Raw genomic sequence first — 17,339 nt, forward strand, 5'->3', positions numbered from 1 at the left:
TGCGTACACGTTATCTTAACCAACCGGTTAGTTTGTTATTTGCAGAGCCGATGATAGGAAGGTTCCTGTTATCGGTTATTGAAACAGAGATTTTGTTCGCGCGTACGTGCTGATGGTCGTTAATATTGGAGACAATCAGTTCTTCATCGTAGCAGAGTATCGGACTAGCAGACTATCAAGGGAATCTATTTTGCTGTTACAAAATGTCTCTTTTTAAGCGTCATGAAATCATTAATCATTTGTCGGCAAAGAATTTTTCCGAATGCGCTCCAAAAGTTGACTGTTGAATGCTGATCTGTTATTTAACCACCGTAGTGAAGTTCAGAGACTAATGAGTATAATTTTTTTTTACATTTTAGGGAAAACATGGACGACTACGGAGAGTCAACAGGGTTGCTGGAGCAACAGGTGGCCTCGGTACGATTACCAATTATCGGAATGACATGCCAATCGTGCGTGCGCAACATTGAAGGCACAATTGGCAACAAGCTCGGCGTAATAAAGATCAACGTGGTGCTGGCAGAGAATGCCGGCTATATCGACTACGATCCATCGCTTACAGATCCTGCCCAGATAGCTGCGGATATCGATGATATGGGCTTCGAATGCAGCTATACAGAACCTGCCCCAGCTTCAAACCGATCCATACTGGTTGAGGGCGTCGAAAGTGACAGTGAGCCTGCCGGCCAACAAAATGGTGATGTACGAACAGCTCGCATAAACATCGAAGGCATGACGTGCCAGTCCTGCGTAAAAAACATCGAAGGAACGATCAAAGATCGCCCGGGAGTGATTTCAATTCGCGTACTGCTAGAAGAACGTGCCGGACTGGTAGAGTACGATGGTCGACAAACGAGTGCGGAAAAAATTGCAGAACAAATCGACGACATGGGGTTCGAGGCACAGGTTGCTACGGGCGAACAGAACCAATCGGAGCAACGGACACGAGCTTCGCCACAATCCAATGGAAAGAAGCTGGCAGCAGTCAATGGTAGTTTGACATCGAAAAAGAAGGAAGACGAAGGATCACAATTACGACGCTGTTTTCTGCACGTTCAGGGTATGACTTGTGCCAGCTGTGTTTCGGCGATTGAGAAACATTGCCGAAAAATCTACGGAGTTGAGTCAATTCTGATCGCTTTACTAGCAGCGAAAGCAGAGGTAAAGTATGACGAACGATTAACATCACCCTCGGACATTGCAAAATCCATCTCGGAGCTAGGATTTCCGACCGAAGTACTTGAAGAACCAGGAACGGGAGAAACGGAGGTAGAGATTGAGATACTGGGCATGACGTGCGGTTCCTGTGTATCCAAGATCGAACAGACGGCACTCAAAATACCGGGTGTGCTACAGGCATCCGTCGCACTTACGCTTAAAAGGGGGCGATTCACCTTTAACAACGAAAGGACCGGAGCACGCACAATTTGCGAAGCGATTGAAAACCTAGGCTTTGCGGCACGCGTACTCTCGGGCAAGGATAAAATGGCGCACAGCTATCTGGAGCACAAGGAAGAGATCCGCAAGTGGCGTAATGCGTTTCTGGTTTCGCTCGTGTTCGGAGGGCCTTGCATGGTAGCGATGGCTTACTTTATGGTGCTGATGCACGAACACAGCCATGAGGAGATGTGTTGTGTGATACCGGGCTTGTCGTTGGAGAATCTGATCATGTTTACGCTTTCCACGCCGGTACAGTTCTTTGGCGGGTGGCATTTTTACATCCAGGCTTATCGGGCGGTTAAACATGGCGCGAGTAACATGGACGTGCTGATCACGATGGCAACGACGGTGAGCTATCTCTACTCGGTCGGTGTGCTTGTCGCGGCAATGGTACTCGAACAGAGGACCTCCCCGCTTACCTTTTTCGATACACCGCCGATGCTGTTTATCTTCATTTCGCTCGGACGATGGATGGAACACATCGCAAAGGGTAAAACGTCCGAGGCGCTTTCGAAGCTGCTGTCACTGAAAGCGACCGAAGCATCGCTGGTGACGCTCGGTGCAGACTATACAGTACTGTCGGAGAAGATCATCTCGGTCGACTTGGTGCAGCGTGGTGACATTTTGAAAGTAGTGCCAGGGAGCAAAGTGCCGGTGGATGGGAAAATTCTGTGCGGTAATTCCACGTGTGATGAGAGCCTGATCACGGGTGAGTCGATGCCAGTGCCGAAGCGTAAGGGAGCGGTAGTGATTGGTGGTTCGATCAATCAGAACGGTTTACTGTTGATGCAAGCAACGCACACCGGCGAACATACGACACTGGCGCAGATCGTTAAATTAGTAGAGGAAGCACAAACTTCCAAAGCTCCAATACAGCAACTAGCGGATCGGATTGCGGGCTATTTTGTGCCATTTGTTGTGACGGTTTCGGTGGTAACGTTGATTGGTTGGATCGTGTCCGGATACATCGACATCGCCCACATACCGGCAAGTGATCGCGATAAGGAAGGATTAACGCGATCGGAAATCATCATCAGCTATGCGTTCCGCTGTGCCCTGAGTGTACTAGCCATCGCTTGTCCGTGTGCGCTTGGGCTTGCCACACCAACCGCTGTCATGGTATCGACGGGCGTCGGTGCTTTGCATGGTATTTTGGTAAAGGGTGCCGGTCCACTGGAAAACGCACACAAAGTAAAAACGATCGTGTTCGATAAGACTGGCACGATTACGCACGGCATGCCAATGACGTCTCGAATCTGCATGCTGGTGCGACCAGCCATGTGTTCGCTTGCACGTGCCCTTACCATCGTTGGATCGGCCGAGGCAAACAGTGAACATCCAATCGCAACCGCTATCGTGAAGTATGTGAAGGAAACACTCGAAGTGGATAGTTTCGGTAAGTGTAGCAATTTTTCCGCCGTTCCCGGATGTGGTATTCGATGCGTGATTTCAAATATCGGCGACACACTGAAACGTGTACAGCAGTCGGAAAGGATCCGCAACTATCAAAACTCCTATCGAAGTGATCAGCAGCAAACACTCTCTATGAATGGTGCCATCGTGGAAGAGCTGATACCGCAGTTAAGTCCATCGCAGAAGAACACGATCGAACTGCAGCAACTCTTGCATTTGGAACCCATCGGAGAAGGGCCCGCTGCTGGCAATGGGTCGACGGAAGCGTTTGCCGATGTAAACGAGTACAACGTGTTGATCGGCAATCGGGAATGGATGGCACGGAATGCGATCGTCGTTCCACCTGAAGTGAATATCCGAATGTCGGAGGAGGAACAGATGGGTCATACGGCGATCCTGTGTGCGATAAATGGACAACTCGTTTGTATGCTGTCTGTGTCGGATATGGTGAAACCGGAGGCTCACCTTGCCGTGTACACGCTGAAGCGGATGGGCATTGAGGTGATATTGTTAACGGGCGATAATAAAAATACGGCCGCTAGTATAGCTCGCCAGGTGGGCATTAATCGTGTGTTTGCGGAGGTGCTACCGTCACATAAGGTGGCTAAGATCCAGCGAATACAGGAGATGGGTGTGCGTGTGGCGATGGTTGGGGACGGTGTAAACGATAGTCCGGCACTGGCTCAGGCTGACGTAGGGATAGCGATTGCTTCCGGTACGGATGTAGCGGCCGAAGCAGCGGATGTTGTCCTTATGCGGGTAAGTACGAAGTGCAATTCATTTAAGGTATACACACTGAGCGAAATAAGAATAGCAACACCATGTTTGTTTGGCTATTTCTTCCAAAATGTTGAAGCGATTAGGATTTTTTAGGTTGAGAATGTTAGCTCAATCTATTTTGAACCTTTTTTGAATCATTGCGAGGACCTTTTTGCAAACGGGTGTGAATCAAAAATAGCATCACTGTTACTTTTGCTCAACATATGCACAAATTACAGCAAAAAATCAAATCGTGCTGCTTTTACATGACATTTTGTGTGACTGTACTTTACGTTCTTTCGGTTCTCGGGAATACGACGTTACAGCTTGTCCAAGTTATGTAAATGTGACATGATAAATACGAAAAAAAAAAACAATAGACGAAAGATGTCCTACAAGGTACAGCTCCACAAGATGTGGTGGCCATCCACATCCTTCAAGTTTTTGTGTGGAAACCAAATTTTACTCAATTTTGGCTTATGAATCGTTTTGAATCGAATTAGAAGCGGTTGATAATTTTTGAAGATATTGTCAAAAAACATTGTGGTGCTATTCATATTTCGCTCAGTGAATTTTTTTCGATCGAAAGAGCATGAAGATTAAGAGTGATTAATGTTTATTCGATGAAAAATATGCAATTTATTAATCCAGTTTTATTTTCTATTTAGAACGATCTGCTTGATGTGGTAGCCTGTTTAGATTTGTCTCGTAAGACGGTGCGAAAGATTCACATGAACTTCCTCTTCGCCAGTATGTACAATGTATTGGGAATTCCGTTGGCCGCTGGTATTTTTACACCGTTTGGATTTACGCTTGAGGTAACACGCGTTCATCAACTATTCCGAGAAATGAATTATTTACTGAGTGCTCTCTGTTTTTGTTTTTTTAGCCTTGGATGGCATCGGCGGCCATGGCGGCAAGTTCGGTTTCGGTGGTATGTTCCTCACTCATGATAAAGCTGTACAAAAAACCAACGCAAGCTTCGTTACAAACCCCGGAATATGTTGAGCTGACGGAAGCCGGTGCTTTCCTCGATCCTGATGCGATTTCTGTGCACCGTGGTCTCGACGATATACCGCGTCCGAATTTGGCTCGCTCGACTAGCTCCACACTGGCCAAGTAAGCAATGCAAAAGCACGCCAAAACGGACGCACATACGCTCATCATGTCATTTATAGAAAATTTATCTACGCGAGACATATAAGCGGGACTATTCGGAAGGAATATTGACACAAACGCTCACTAACACAAACTCATCATTTTTGTCGTTATCATTTCGGGTTTCCTCTTCTTTCTTTATGGGGTTTATATATAACAAATGATTATTATCTTTCATTTTTGTTTTCAGTTTTCTTAGAGCACCGGTTAACACCTAACACAAGCCAAGCCTCTGCCTGTGCACCACTAACTCATATTAATGTCACCCTTTTGTCTTCACTAACCAAACTGAACGCACAATCGAGATAACATGAGTGCTAAACTAATATAGATTATTCCGTTGGCATTATGCTTATTTATCCTTCCTGTGTCTCACAATTCAGTGCACTCTTCCTTAATGCAAAGCATGAACACAGAGTAATATCTGTGCCGTTTGTACATTAGAATTTAAGGTGAATTAGCTAACGAGCAAGGATCGCACATAACTTACCCTATCAGTGAAATTATCTCGACACGATATGACCGTTATTCCACTTATTAGATCGTGCCAGCAAAAGACGCCCTAATTTCATTACTTGCTATTTTTATATTTACGTATTTGGAAGTATTAGTTTTGTTTCGTGTTAAAATTTTGGGATTATTTAAATCAGTTAAATCATTCTTTGACATTCTTTATTGGTATGCTATTGTGGTAATGAAACCATTGGCTGACGATTGATAATGTACACAGCAACTGGAACAAGCGATATACACTGCCATGTAAAGGATTGATGGAAAACTGCGATAGTCTCTGATAAAGGTGGTAAAACTTTATTTGTTTCTTTTTCGTTTTATTTTTCTGTTATGTTTAATTCTTCCGATCTATAAAAAATCTACAAACAGACTGCTGTTTTGAATACATGTGTGTGTGTGTGTGTGTGTGTGTGTGTGTGTGTGTGTGTGTGTGTGTGTGTGTGTGTGTGTGTGTGTGTGTGTGTGTGTGTGTGTGTGTGTGTGTGTGTGTGATTGAATGCCTTAAAAAAGTGTTATACTTTGTATCATCATTTGTATCATTGTTTCTTTTCCCATTTGCAAATAGGTTGTTCGGTCGAGGCAAAGACTCGAAGGAGGATGGACTGCTGGCGACACTGGACGATGATGAGTTTTCGGTCGACATCCTCAAAACATCGAATGCAAGCATTTACAAAGACGCAACAGAGCTTCAGAAGCTCTAGAACGAACGATACCGTCGCAACAATGCTGTGGCGGCGGGTTAAAGGAGCAGCACGCGTTCAGGACAGTTTTCAGTGATTCTTTGCAACAGAAGAGGTTGGTACTCGTTTTTTTTTTTGCTGGTACCACTGCTCTATTGCCAAGTGCAGCCATACCACCCACAGAAGGATCCCGGACACGTGTTACTCCTTTTCTCATTGCTGTGTGCTTTGAGTAACCGCTTTTTTCAGTTTTGTCCCTTCTTTTACCAGTTTTTTTTGTATCGTTTTTTTGTGGTTTTGAAAAATGTCCTTATTTCATCTGTTATCAGTGTGCATGTGATAGACGCATTGTATCGTTAGGCGGGGTGGTGCACGATCACAGTGACCAATAGTTTTGTATGTGTTAAGGCATAGAATTATTACCAGTACTCGTTCTGTACTTATAATTTCTGCAAACGCCCCCGTACCAGTTCGGCAAAGTGAACTTTTTTTTTTTATACACATAAACGCCTTTTACCAAAAGACTTGTAAATAAAATATATACTATGTTTTGTAGATTGCGCATATTCTCTGCATTTATATCATCCGAACTGAGAATAATTTAGTATTGAATTAACGTTAACCATTATTGACCATATCTTCACACCGTAATAGATCTTGCCGGGGTGCTCCAGAACCTCACGTACACCCCCCATTTTTCGACTTTAAGGTGAGCTACATTATCATGTAATGAACTGAACTATGCAGCTATACTTATTTCCGTTGAAACTGGTACGTTTATAGAGGGTTTTGATAGTTAAATCCTCTTTATCAGGATTATTCCGACTGCTAGACATTAAGCAGTGTAATCTCCGAGGGGGTGGGAGAGCTCGCCGACCAAGGTCCTCGCAACATCCCCCTCTCTCCTCCCCCCTCCCCTTTGTTTATGAGTATGAAGGTGTATCAATTGCGTTGGGTGTTGGGTCCCCATATCCAATCCGTCTTGGTCCCCAAACACCTTGATCCGCCACTGCATCCGGGCCGTTCCCCCGTAGTGAGGATCCAACTTCATGGTATCAGCAAGTCTAGTAAACCATTCGATGACCGGCTTGACCTAGTATGTCGTTAAGCCAAGAAGAAGAAGAGGAAGTTTTTGGATTTATTTGCCGGATTTGAGAAATAGTGTTACGATTTAGAGGTGCTAATTTACGATGTTGGAATTGGCTTTCTTAACTTGATTTCGGTCGTCCTTTTACTCTGCGTTTAACAAATTTGAAAACATCCATTTTATATTTGAACTGGACTGAAAAAAACCCTGTATTGGTCAAGTTCAACCTGACCACAAGCCAGAGTTAGTTTCCTTGCCTTCCTTCCCACAAAAAACATCCGGTAGTAGCTCGTACTACAAGGGAGTACATGATAATTATGGGTGTCAGGCTTCCTGGTCCCGGTGCAAAAAGAATTCTGAGTTCAACTGACGGAACGGAACTTCAACGGAATCAACTGAAATCTTCAGTTGATTCCGCGATGCGTTCCGGAAATAATATCAAGGATTACCCCGGATCACTCCGGATTTAACTCCAGATCCGAGCGGAAGCCATCGATTCCATCGGAGGTACTACTGAGCTGAAACGCGGGTTCCTAAAAATAGGACCAATGCAACGAACAAGAAGAATCAACCGAAACGATTGGTGAGTTGGTTAAAAACTCGTTGATGTGGTTCCGCCATTTTTTGTAGGACGAGGCAGAATATTGCGACCAATTGACACGCATCCCGAAAATGCGAGATTGATGATGCTGTTGTTGAGAAGATGGAGAGGAAGACGAATAGGCAAGATTTGTGCCGCATAAAAGTAATTTTTGCCCGAGGGTTGGTACTATTTTGCAATACTTTAGGGTTGGACGAAAAGGCTCAACGCGCCAACAAGCTTGTACGTGCCGGAAGTAGCATCGAATCTTGCATTCAACTGGCAGCAGGGCTGGATTGATATTTGGAGTATGTTCGCTAACGACACGAAACATTTCAAATGCAATTTAACTTCGCCGTTACTATTTTACCATAGATGATAAATTATTTTACCCAAATATTTTAATTATTTCCTATTTGATCATGGAAACTTGTAACATACTCGTATAATTCGAAGTCGTAATATACAAGAGCAAATATTTACTAAGCAGTTCGGGTCAATTAGGCATTGTGTACATTACTATACAGCTATTCAAATCATAGCTAGCCAACCATACGACACAGCCAATCAAAAAGACCTGGTATTACAAGTTGTAATGCGTTGCATGATAATAAGGTCAGTGTAAATGAGCTATTTCTTGTAGATTGTGGTGGATCCGGCTTGAAAAAATGCTGTTAATTACGTTGGCTATATCCTCATCGCTTTTGGTGGAATAAGAACAGCTATATTTTCAAAGATTACATTTGCATTACATGCTTTATTCAAATCACACAAAACACTAACACCTTGGGATGATGGTTCAAGAAAGCTTTCGCAAATTCCTCAGCCTTTGCAGCCTTTCCGGAGTTCGCTTCATACGCTTGAAGTCACCACCGTCGTCGTCTATGTTCAGATGCGATGTTACGACTCTTCCACGGTTAAAATTTTAGGATTTGGATTCATCTTTACACCTCGCGTACCCTTTTCAACGCGCCCTACAATCCATGCCTCGTGTTTGGTGCAATGCTTATACTCTTCACAGAATGCGTCCGCGCTACTGCTTGGCAAACATATTAACAACCCTCCGCTCGTTTCTACTGCCTTGCCAGCCAATAGTTTTGTGCTCCGGCCAAGTATGTCCGCTATTTCCCGTACGTTTTTGATGATGGGAAGCGTGTCAAGATGGAAATCTACTTCGGCCTTCTGAAACGATGCCAAATTCTCGGCATGTCCGTAGATGCCAAAACCGGTGACGTCTGTGGCTGCGTGTGCGTTGTGCTTTCGCATCAATTCCGCTCCCGTTTTGTTCAGTCGGGACATCGATTCTAATGCGATACGATATGTTTCTTCAATATCTGCCCCACTGAAACGCTCCTGAAGACGCGTCCAGTTTTCAGACATTTCGTTCATCCAGATGTAAGCATTTGTGGCCAGCTGTGTACCTAGTGGTTTGGTCAAGACGATCGCATCACCTTCTTCGGCGTTGTATGGCCTACGAATAAAAAGAAATGGTATATTAAGTAGCTGCACCATTCATTAACCGTCTTATCTTATCACCCACATTATCAGCTCCGACCGATGACAGACAGCCGTAGCAGCGCCACCAATAATGCACCAAGGGTTTTCCGCGATGCTGCCAATCTTGACCGGTGCTTTGCACTCTTTCGCAGCTTCCAAAAATCCTTTCATCACCATCGGCACCACTACTTCACGCTCCTTGTCGGTAAATTCGGTCGGCGCGGTAACGATCAGCTTTATCTGATCGATTTCCGTTGCACCGACCGCAAACACATCACTTACCACGTTGGCCAACGCAATTTTGCCCAGCATAAACGGATCGTCGATAAGCGGATAGAAGAAATCGACCGATTGTACCAGAAAGAGGTCATGCTTAAGCGCTATTACAGATGAATCCAGTCCTATTCCTGCAAAGATCATAAAATTAATACTTTGCCCCATCAATACTGATGGGATTCCATTGGGATTCCATCCAACACTAGATCTTACCAACACCGTCCTCCGTATCCTGCTTCTTCTCCTTCACATCCTTATCGCCTAACTGTTCTGCGTACACTCCTGCAAGAAGTCGGTTTAGGACATCTTGAGGAACCTTCGAACCTCACCCTCGCAGCGTTGAGAACTTTGTTAGCCGGAAGTCCGGACTGAGCCCGTAACGTTCCGGGTTGAACATTATGTGCGGAACCGTTTTGTACGACGCAAAATAGTAAACAGTGCGGTTGTCGAGAGCCACAAATAGAAAACAGCTGAGGTGCGAGTACGTGTATGCAAGTGTCCGGTCATGTTATTTGACAGCTGAAGTGTTTTATTTTCGAACATGAAAATTGAAATTTTAAAGTTTTTTATTTTGTTGGAAGGAAGCTAAAGTAGATTAAATATTTTAATTTATGTAAAAATCACAAACAACTCGATTTAAATCGTATTTTGGTTGCGCAGGAGGAGTTTTAATTTCACCACATTAGTTCACTTGAATTCCGCTAGGTGAGGTTGCCCCTCAGAAACGAACTGTCAACACGACATTCACGTCACTTCAATAAAAGGAAAAATGATGACTGGATTTGTGGTTGGTCAATAATGTTGAAAAATCAGATATTACAATTGTTTTAAGCAAGTAATAGCGTTAAAGTGTCTACAATTACCTAAAGTGAGTGTCCGTCATTGTATTGAATCGATATTTCGTCAGGTAAGCTGCTGCATCTGGTGGTGACAAGGAAGGTTGAGTTTTGTTTTCGATCGGTGGTTCGATTGTGCGTATAAAAACAAATCTATTACACGAGCAATAGCAGATGATACATATCGTGCACGGAGAGAATTATCTATTTGTGATAAGCGCGCGATTTCGTTACTTTCTTCGTGGCATTTTGGCTCGCTACCTCGGCAAACCTTCAAACCGTATGTGGAACAAACCGACCGACGGCACTACATAATCGGCTTAGGAACGGGGCGTGGAAACGTAAACAGCATGCAAACTAATACACCTGCACGTTATCGCCCTACAGGTTCACATCACCGGCTCGGGAAACACGGGAAAAATGTCTTCGTCAGCAATTTTCATCCTCGACGCCAAGGGAAAGGTGCTGATATCGCGCAATTACCGAGGCCACATCGATATGGGCGTGATCGATAAGTTTATGCCACTGCTGATGGAGAAGGAAGAAGAGGGACTCATTACACCGATCCTCCAGACGCCGGAATGTACGTTCGCGTACGTGAAGACAAACAATCTGTACCTGGTTTCGGTTACCCGGAGCAATGCGAACATTGCGCTAGTGTTTGTATTTCTCCACAAGGTGGTGCAGGTGTTTACGGAGTACTTTAAAGAGCTGGAGGAGGAAAGCATACGGGACAATTTTGTGGTCATTTACGAGCTGCTGGACGAGCTGATCGATTTCGGTTACCCGCAGACGACGGACAGTAAAATTCTGCAGGAATACATTACGCAGGAAGGTCACAAGCTGGAAATACAACCACGCATACCGATGGCGGTGACGAACGCGGTATCGTGGCGTTCCGAGGGCATCAAGTATCGCAAGAACGAGGTGTTTTTGGATGTGATCGAAAGCGTAAATTTGCTGGCGAACGCGAACGGGAATGTGCTGCGAAGCGAAATCGTCGGTGCAATCAAAATGCGTGTCTACCTGTCCGGTATGCCGGAACTGCGGCTCGGGCTGAACGATAAGGTGCTGTTCGAAAGCACCGGCCGGGGAAAGTCGAAATCCGTCGAGCTGGAGGATGTAAAGTTTCATCAGTGTGTACGATTGTCCCGGTTCGAGAATGATCGTACGATTTCGTTCATTCCACCGGACGGCGAGTTTGAGCTGATGTCCTATCGGTTGAACACGCACGTTAAGCCGTTGATCTGGATCGAGTCCGTTATCGAGCGGCATGCGCACAGTCGCGTGGAGTACATGATCAAGGCGAAGTCGCAGTTTAAGCGTCGATCCACGGCGAACAATGTGGAAATTGTCATTCCGGTGCCGGCCGATGCCGATTCGCCCAAGTTTAAAACTACAATTGGTAGCGTAAAATACGCTCCGGAGCAGAATGCCATTACATGGACAATTAAATCATTCCCAGTAAGTACAGCGAATATGGTCAAACTTTTTCCGATGTCACTTTACACGCGATGTTTTATTATTATGATTATTATTATATATTTCATATACCAACAACTGGCAATTTTACCGATCCGACATTGTTTGGATCAATTCTAGACTAAACTGTAGTACACAATTCACCCATCTGGTGCAAAAATGCAGTAAAAGAATCAATGATCTAAGGATAGTCAAAGGATTCTGGTGGGGCGCACATCCCTCAGATGTTCTGCGATTATTTAAGACAACATATGCTTCCAATTGGCCTCCAATACGATTATACTAAAGCTTAAAATGCTACAGTAACGCTGTCTTAGAATCGCGCTAGGGAGCACACATAAAATCTGCACATGTTTTGAAATGCCGTCGCTTCGCCTTCTAGTCCGCTGTTCAGTATCAAATCATTTGATAATAGAATATTTTGAAGCGTTTCTACAGACATGCTCTAAGAGCCGAATCCTTGAATCTACGAAGGTTTTTTTTGCCCTACAAGTGAATCCTAGCGCTTCATAGGCATTAAATCGTGCTGTCCTTCTTGAGAACACAGTTCCCTCTTAACAACAGATTCCTTCATGTGCGAGGAAATTTCGGACATTTTCATGAACAAGTATGGTCATTTAGACCAAATAAGCCGCATGGAATCCTTGTTAACCGAAAACTATCCTTTGCCCTCCATATTGACCATGTCATTAGTAGTGCTAGTCATTCATTTGGTCTATTGCTTCGGCTGTCCAGTGAATTCGACGATCTCTGCTGTCTGCCAACTGCATTTACGGCCAATCCTTTTCCTCCATCCCTTTATTCTCCACACCCGCTGGGAACTACTGGGCTTGGAAAGCTTAGCTTCTCCAAGCCTTTATATACATTATACTTATATAATATTATAATATTCATGTAGAACCCCTTGCGGAGTGCAATACATCCAACATGAAATTAAATTAAATGAAATATTGTTTGTAATAGAAGTGGCTTAATTTTTAACGCTAATTATGTTGCGCTTTTCTTTTCTTTACAGGGTGGAAAGGAATACCTAATGCGTGCCCACTTTGGTCTGCCCAGCGTGGAATGCGAGGACAGTGAGGGAAAGCCACCGATTCAGGTAAAGTTCGAAATTCCCTACTTTACCACCTCCGGTATTCAGGTAAGTGCGAAAAAAGAGTCCAATAAAACCGAAATTCCATCAACTGATAAAAAAAACGATGATAAACTTTCATTTTAGGTGCGATATTTAAAAATTATCGAAAAGAGTGGATACCAAGCACTGCCCTGGGTCCGGTACATCACCCAGAACGGCGACTATCAGCTGAGAACGAACTAAAAAGTATGACGACGGTGCCTATCGAAGTGTGATTGTTAAGTTTCCCTCCTCACACCAGCTCATCCCGATTCTCCTCCTTCCTCCTTCTGCGCATCCCGCAACCATGTACGTACGACCATAGCAAAGTGTCCACCGCAGCAGTGAGCACCGATCGTTTCCGGATTGGGTTTTATTTGGTGGGTTACATATGCTTTCGATTGCGTTGTGGCAGTATTAACAAGCGTGTCTGTGTCAAGGTAGGCAGCTTCGATCGGAAAGACACACACACACACGAACATAGAATGGGACGTAAATTTCTTATTTTAAGTGATTCACTTGCTTGTCTCATGTTTTGTTTTTGCACCCTTTGCTTTTTCGATTATCAAAATGTAATTTTATCGCATAGCTGTTGTTCTGGATAGTATTTGCTTAATTTTTATTTCTATAGGTTTTTTTTTCAATTGTATGTTTCGCTGTAGTTTTCGTCCTTCTTTTAGTCGAAATTGTTGTCCGTATGAGCAAAGAAAATGGTATGAAGTTTGTTTGCTTAAATTTTTAATTTTATATTTAACGTTAACCATCCTGTAAACTGAACATGTAGCACATATACGGTAATAAAGTAAACGAAAGCCAACGAAGGGTGTTGCTGGTGGAAAGAAAATCAATAATTGATATGAATTATGTTCCGGGTTAGGAACGTCCAGCTTATTTTTTATTAACGACAGAATTTCATCTCATGTTGCGTCTTCTACGCTACCATGTCCATGTAAATAGATCAAAAACTTGACGTACTTTGTCTCTTGTCTCTTTGGAATTACATCCTCCGAGGTAAATTGTAGTATTAAGCTTCCTGACAATAATTCCATATTTTCAGCAGAAGCTATTGCTATAACAATAGCTGGTAGAAGAGGCCATCGTAGCCTAACGTTATCTAACGACAGAATAACGTTATCTTTACTGTGTGTGTGCCGAAGGCGCTGGAGAAGACCTTCATCCGTAACCGTCACATACAAGTGATCGTCTCTCTCATGAAAGACAGGAGAATTGTTCTTTGTTGGATACTAGCACACATAGGTATTACAGGAAATGAAGAAGCCGTGATACGTGACGTGATGCAGTGCAGGTAGATGGTGCAACATCCAGAGCATATATATCAATCTGTTTTAAACAAGAGATACAACAGAGCTTGCAAAACGCTTGAAATCCATCACCCTTGAGGAATTTAAAGCAGATCATGGCGACGGTAGCTGCTTAGAAAGATCTTCTAAACCAATGCGATCAACACACCTACTGACAGGATGCCATGGATATTCTCGGGAAAGAAAGAAATATGAACTAAGTGATCACTTGAACGTTGTGCTCTTCAACAACATCGAGGAGTTAGGCGAATGCAACATATTGGGTCGCTCGGTGCAATTCTCATGATATGCCCAGAGGCCACCGGATCCTCGATGAGTTTACTTCACTGTACGATAATTATCTTATCGTCATAGAACCAGTCATAGTGGCGGCTTCAGCCAGTATTCTGCCATACTCAGGGGGCCAAAATCCTTCAGATTATTTTTCTTTCAAACATGGCTAATTTCTCATTTTCCAGCAGAATACATTTTCGATACATTCCGATAAACATTCATTCGTGCCTGCTAGTATTTTGAGTGGCCTCTTCTTAACCTTTTCTGGTGGAGCTTTAGTTCGGCATCCTTATCATGTGCTCCAACCATCGTATACTTCCGGCTTTGACCGCACCGCCAAACAGCACAGCTAACTTGTGGTTGATTATCCTTCTCCACATGCCCTATCAACATCGCGTCAACATAATTCAGGACACGTGTCTGTGGAGGATCACCGAACCCTCATTAGGTACGATTCCCCTGAACAATGCGCCCTCGGATTTCGTTGCTTACTTGATCGTTTGAAGTTTGAACACCCTAAGATTCTATCGCCTCAAGATCGTCGCCATCAACTGATATTCTGCTTCCGAGCCAGGTTCTATCACGATCAGGGCTTACGCCAAGCAGGTATTTTACAGGCGCTCGTCCTATTGTTCCCCAGTCCAATCTTATCGCATGCCGTAGTCTATTAGCGACCAGGCGTCTCCATCGGGAGTAGTGTTTAACACTTTAACTGCCCGCTAAAATTTGAAATTTAACAAAGAGAATAAATAGCGTGTTAAGTGCGTGGTGTGATTTTAAATTACGAGAATTGCTTGCTTAACGTACCTTTTGCTCAGATACTTTCTACAATATTTTCAAGTCAATTTAAATTTTCTCTAGCAAAACATTCAATGTACGTCATAAAAAGTCCCACGTTGATATAATGTAATGGGATCCTATTAACAGTTATGATAGATTCATAAACACAGAGCATCTCCCCTTGCGGGGTATGCCTTTGTTTGCCGGGGAAGAATCATCCCGATCTTTCACCCCAAGAAGCGATTGAATGATGCACCTGCACCTGCAACATCACTTGCACAATTAACGGGCGCAAAATTAATAGCATATGAAAGCCACAGCACAGTTTAATTTATCTCATTCGGATCGTTAAACGCCATTCTCTTCTCAACTCGACTGACTGATGGCAAAACGAGCGCACCATCTCTGAGATTACTCAGCATATCACCGTTGTTCGGCGGGAGTTGGAAAGTAAATTATCCATACCCCTTTTGAGCAAAGCAAAAGCAGCAGCAATACGCGGGCGAACCGAGCGTCGTGTTTTGCCATCGTGCCTAGGCTGAAAGCCATTATAGCGGATGGTTATAATTACGCGCAAAGCTTCCCCGTTCGGTGAAAAGAGGCGAATTCAAAGCGTATTCTGACGACCGCAACCGATGGCGTTCGCTCGTACGCTCGTTTCGATTCGGAATCGTACGCGTGCCTGCCGGTGGGAACACACTTTCCGAACCCATCCATCGGCCTTTATTGAATTGATAGACAAGATGTGATCGAGCTGCGGGAAGTGTGCATTAAGGAAACATCATCATCATCGTATTCATACGCGCCTGCACTAACCAGCGGGACAATGGCATGAATGGGAACGAACGGAAGACATTTCACCACGCTTTAGCGAAGAACACCCACATCACCCACCTGATAGGCTGTCCTATCTTAATGTGTGCTGTGCTGTGTGCAGTCTGAACCGCAAGGAAGCGTCAGATCGGTGGCGGAAGTCGATAGTAGTAGCACCATTCGAATCTTAGAATGGCGTAATATGTCGTTTTAATATGCATAAATTATTGAATTATTCCGAGAGGCCACGAATGAGGATGGGGGGACGCTCTTCCCGGAGTGCAGCAGAAGCGTGCACTGGTGGCCCCAAACAACCGAAACTTCTCATGCATATTCAACGCCAGGCGGTAGCAAAGGTTGTCCTGGCATGCAAATGTGTTGGCGGCGGTGCACGCGCACTGGGCGGCGTTTGGGCGGCTTAATGTGTTTCGGAAAGCTCAATAAATAAAATGTTGGCGCGATTTTGGCACGATAGAAGAACCCGCCCGTATCCGCACTTGCGAAACGCATGAAGTAAGCGAACTCGCGGTAACTACCGCCGCATCTTTCGGGCTTTGCGGCTGGTGCTTTGTGTGATAGTTTGTGGCTTTCTTTCCGGCACGAAATTTAGCAAGCAAGCAAGCAAGCAAAAAGCTGTGCCGAGTGGTTTTGCGATTCCCTTGGCGAGCTGTAAGAACATTTAGTGGCGCTTTCTCTGAAGACGATAAACAGATTTACAAGCGTGGGCTAGTCAATGATGGTTGTTCATTGAACTTTTCCCAACACTCTGGTGCTGGAAGTTGTTTGTGTTCTGTGTCTCGTTTTGGTGTGGAGGGACGACGAATTGCAAACTAAAAAGCAAATCATTGCAAACCAGAAAGAGGGAGAGAGAGAGAGAGAGTGTGTGTGAAAAGAAAGCGATCGATCGAGGCCAAAATCAAAACTTTTAACGAGTACCAGAAAAGCAAACAAAACATGGCGGCAACATCCAATGTTACAGACAAAGAGCAATAGATCGGGGAGGGGAAAGAGAGCAAAGCAAGAGTGGGAGTGTGAACGTTCGATCAGATGTTTCGATTCCTGCGAGGGCAATAAAGAACTGACAAGAAAACCACAGACAAACTTCGGAAGTTGATTCGTTTCGCCGCACCCAGCGACAATGGCTGTGTGCGCGTTGAACACAAGAAGCTTTCCCGTGCGGGATGAGAGGAAAGGGGTCTCCTCCAACCAGTGTTGGGTAGTTTTGGTTTACGTTCGTTTGTTGTCAGCTACTTTGCCGGTTTTATTGTTTTGTCTACAGTAGGGCATCAGAAAAAAAACCCAGCTAAAACAACCAT

At 44.3% G+C, this 17,339-nt stretch overlaps 6 protein-coding genes across 11 annotated transcripts in view; 3 read left to right on the forward strand and 3 right to left on the reverse strand.

The window, feature by feature from the left end:
- LOC126568770 (copper-transporting ATPase 1) overlaps positions 1–5,988 on the forward strand; it is a 342,507-nt gene extending 336,519 nt beyond the window's left edge. For 5 of the 6 annotated variants that reach the window (XM_050225385.1, XM_050225387.1, XM_050225381.1 and 2 more), the window contains 4 exons: positions 360–3,612; positions 4,281–4,430; positions 4,502–4,731; positions 5,849–5,988. In XM_050225385.1, coding sequence (XP_050081342.1) covers positions 367–3,612; positions 4,281–4,430; positions 4,502–4,731; positions 5,849–5,984 — 3,762 coding nt within the window. In that variant the 5' untranslated portion in view covers positions 360–366 and the 3' untranslated portion in view covers positions 5,985–5,988. Of the gene's footprint in view, positions 1–359; positions 3,613–4,280; positions 4,431–4,501; positions 4,732–4,960; positions 5,024–5,848 lie in introns of those variants that run through there. The other variant, XM_050225384.1, reaches the window with a different exon arrangement.
- Positions 1–17,339, forward strand: part of LOC126567447 (RNA cytidine acetyltransferase) — a 617,063-nt gene that overhangs the window by 586,882 nt on the left and 12,842 nt on the right. The gene's annotated exons all lie outside the window — the stretch shown is intronic.
- The window catches only part of LOC126568803 (gastrula zinc finger protein xFG20-1-like), a 343,175-nt gene that overhangs the window by 38,956 nt on the left and 286,880 nt on the right, over positions 1–17,339 (reverse strand). The gene's annotated exons all lie outside the window — the stretch shown is intronic.
- Positions 1–17,339, reverse strand: part of LOC126556360 (probable cGMP 3',5'-cyclic phosphodiesterase subunit delta) — a 441,422-nt gene that overhangs the window by 9,474 nt on the left and 414,609 nt on the right. The gene's annotated exons all lie outside the window — the stretch shown is intronic.
- Positions 8,356–9,800, reverse strand: LOC126556522 (selenide, water dikinase 2-like). The gene is made up of 3 exons (XM_050211785.1): positions 9,617–9,800; positions 9,171–9,534; positions 8,356–9,101 (listed from the first exon to the last, which is right to left on the reverse strand). The coding sequence occupies exons 1-3, from the start codon at positions 9,798–9,800 to the stop codon at positions 8,531–8,533; spliced, it is 1,119 nt and encodes a 372-aa protein (XP_050067742.1). The 3' UTR covers positions 8,356–8,530.
- Positions 10,657–13,089, forward strand: LOC126556305 (AP-1 complex subunit mu-1). Its single transcript, XM_050211550.1, has 3 exons — positions 10,657–11,703; positions 12,737–12,862; positions 12,941–13,089. Exons 1-3 carry the CDS (start codon positions 10,660–10,662, stop codon positions 13,037–13,039), a joined length of 1,269 nt encoding a protein of 422 aa, XP_050067507.1. The 5' UTR covers positions 10,657–10,659; the 3' UTR covers positions 13,040–13,089.

This window comes from Anopheles maculipalpis, chromosome 2RL, assembly GCF_943734695.1.
Source record: "Anopheles maculipalpis chromosome 2RL, idAnoMacuDA_375_x, whole genome shotgun sequence".
NCBI classification, from domain to species: Eukaryota; Metazoa; Arthropoda; class Insecta; order Diptera; family Culicidae; genus Anopheles; species Anopheles maculipalpis.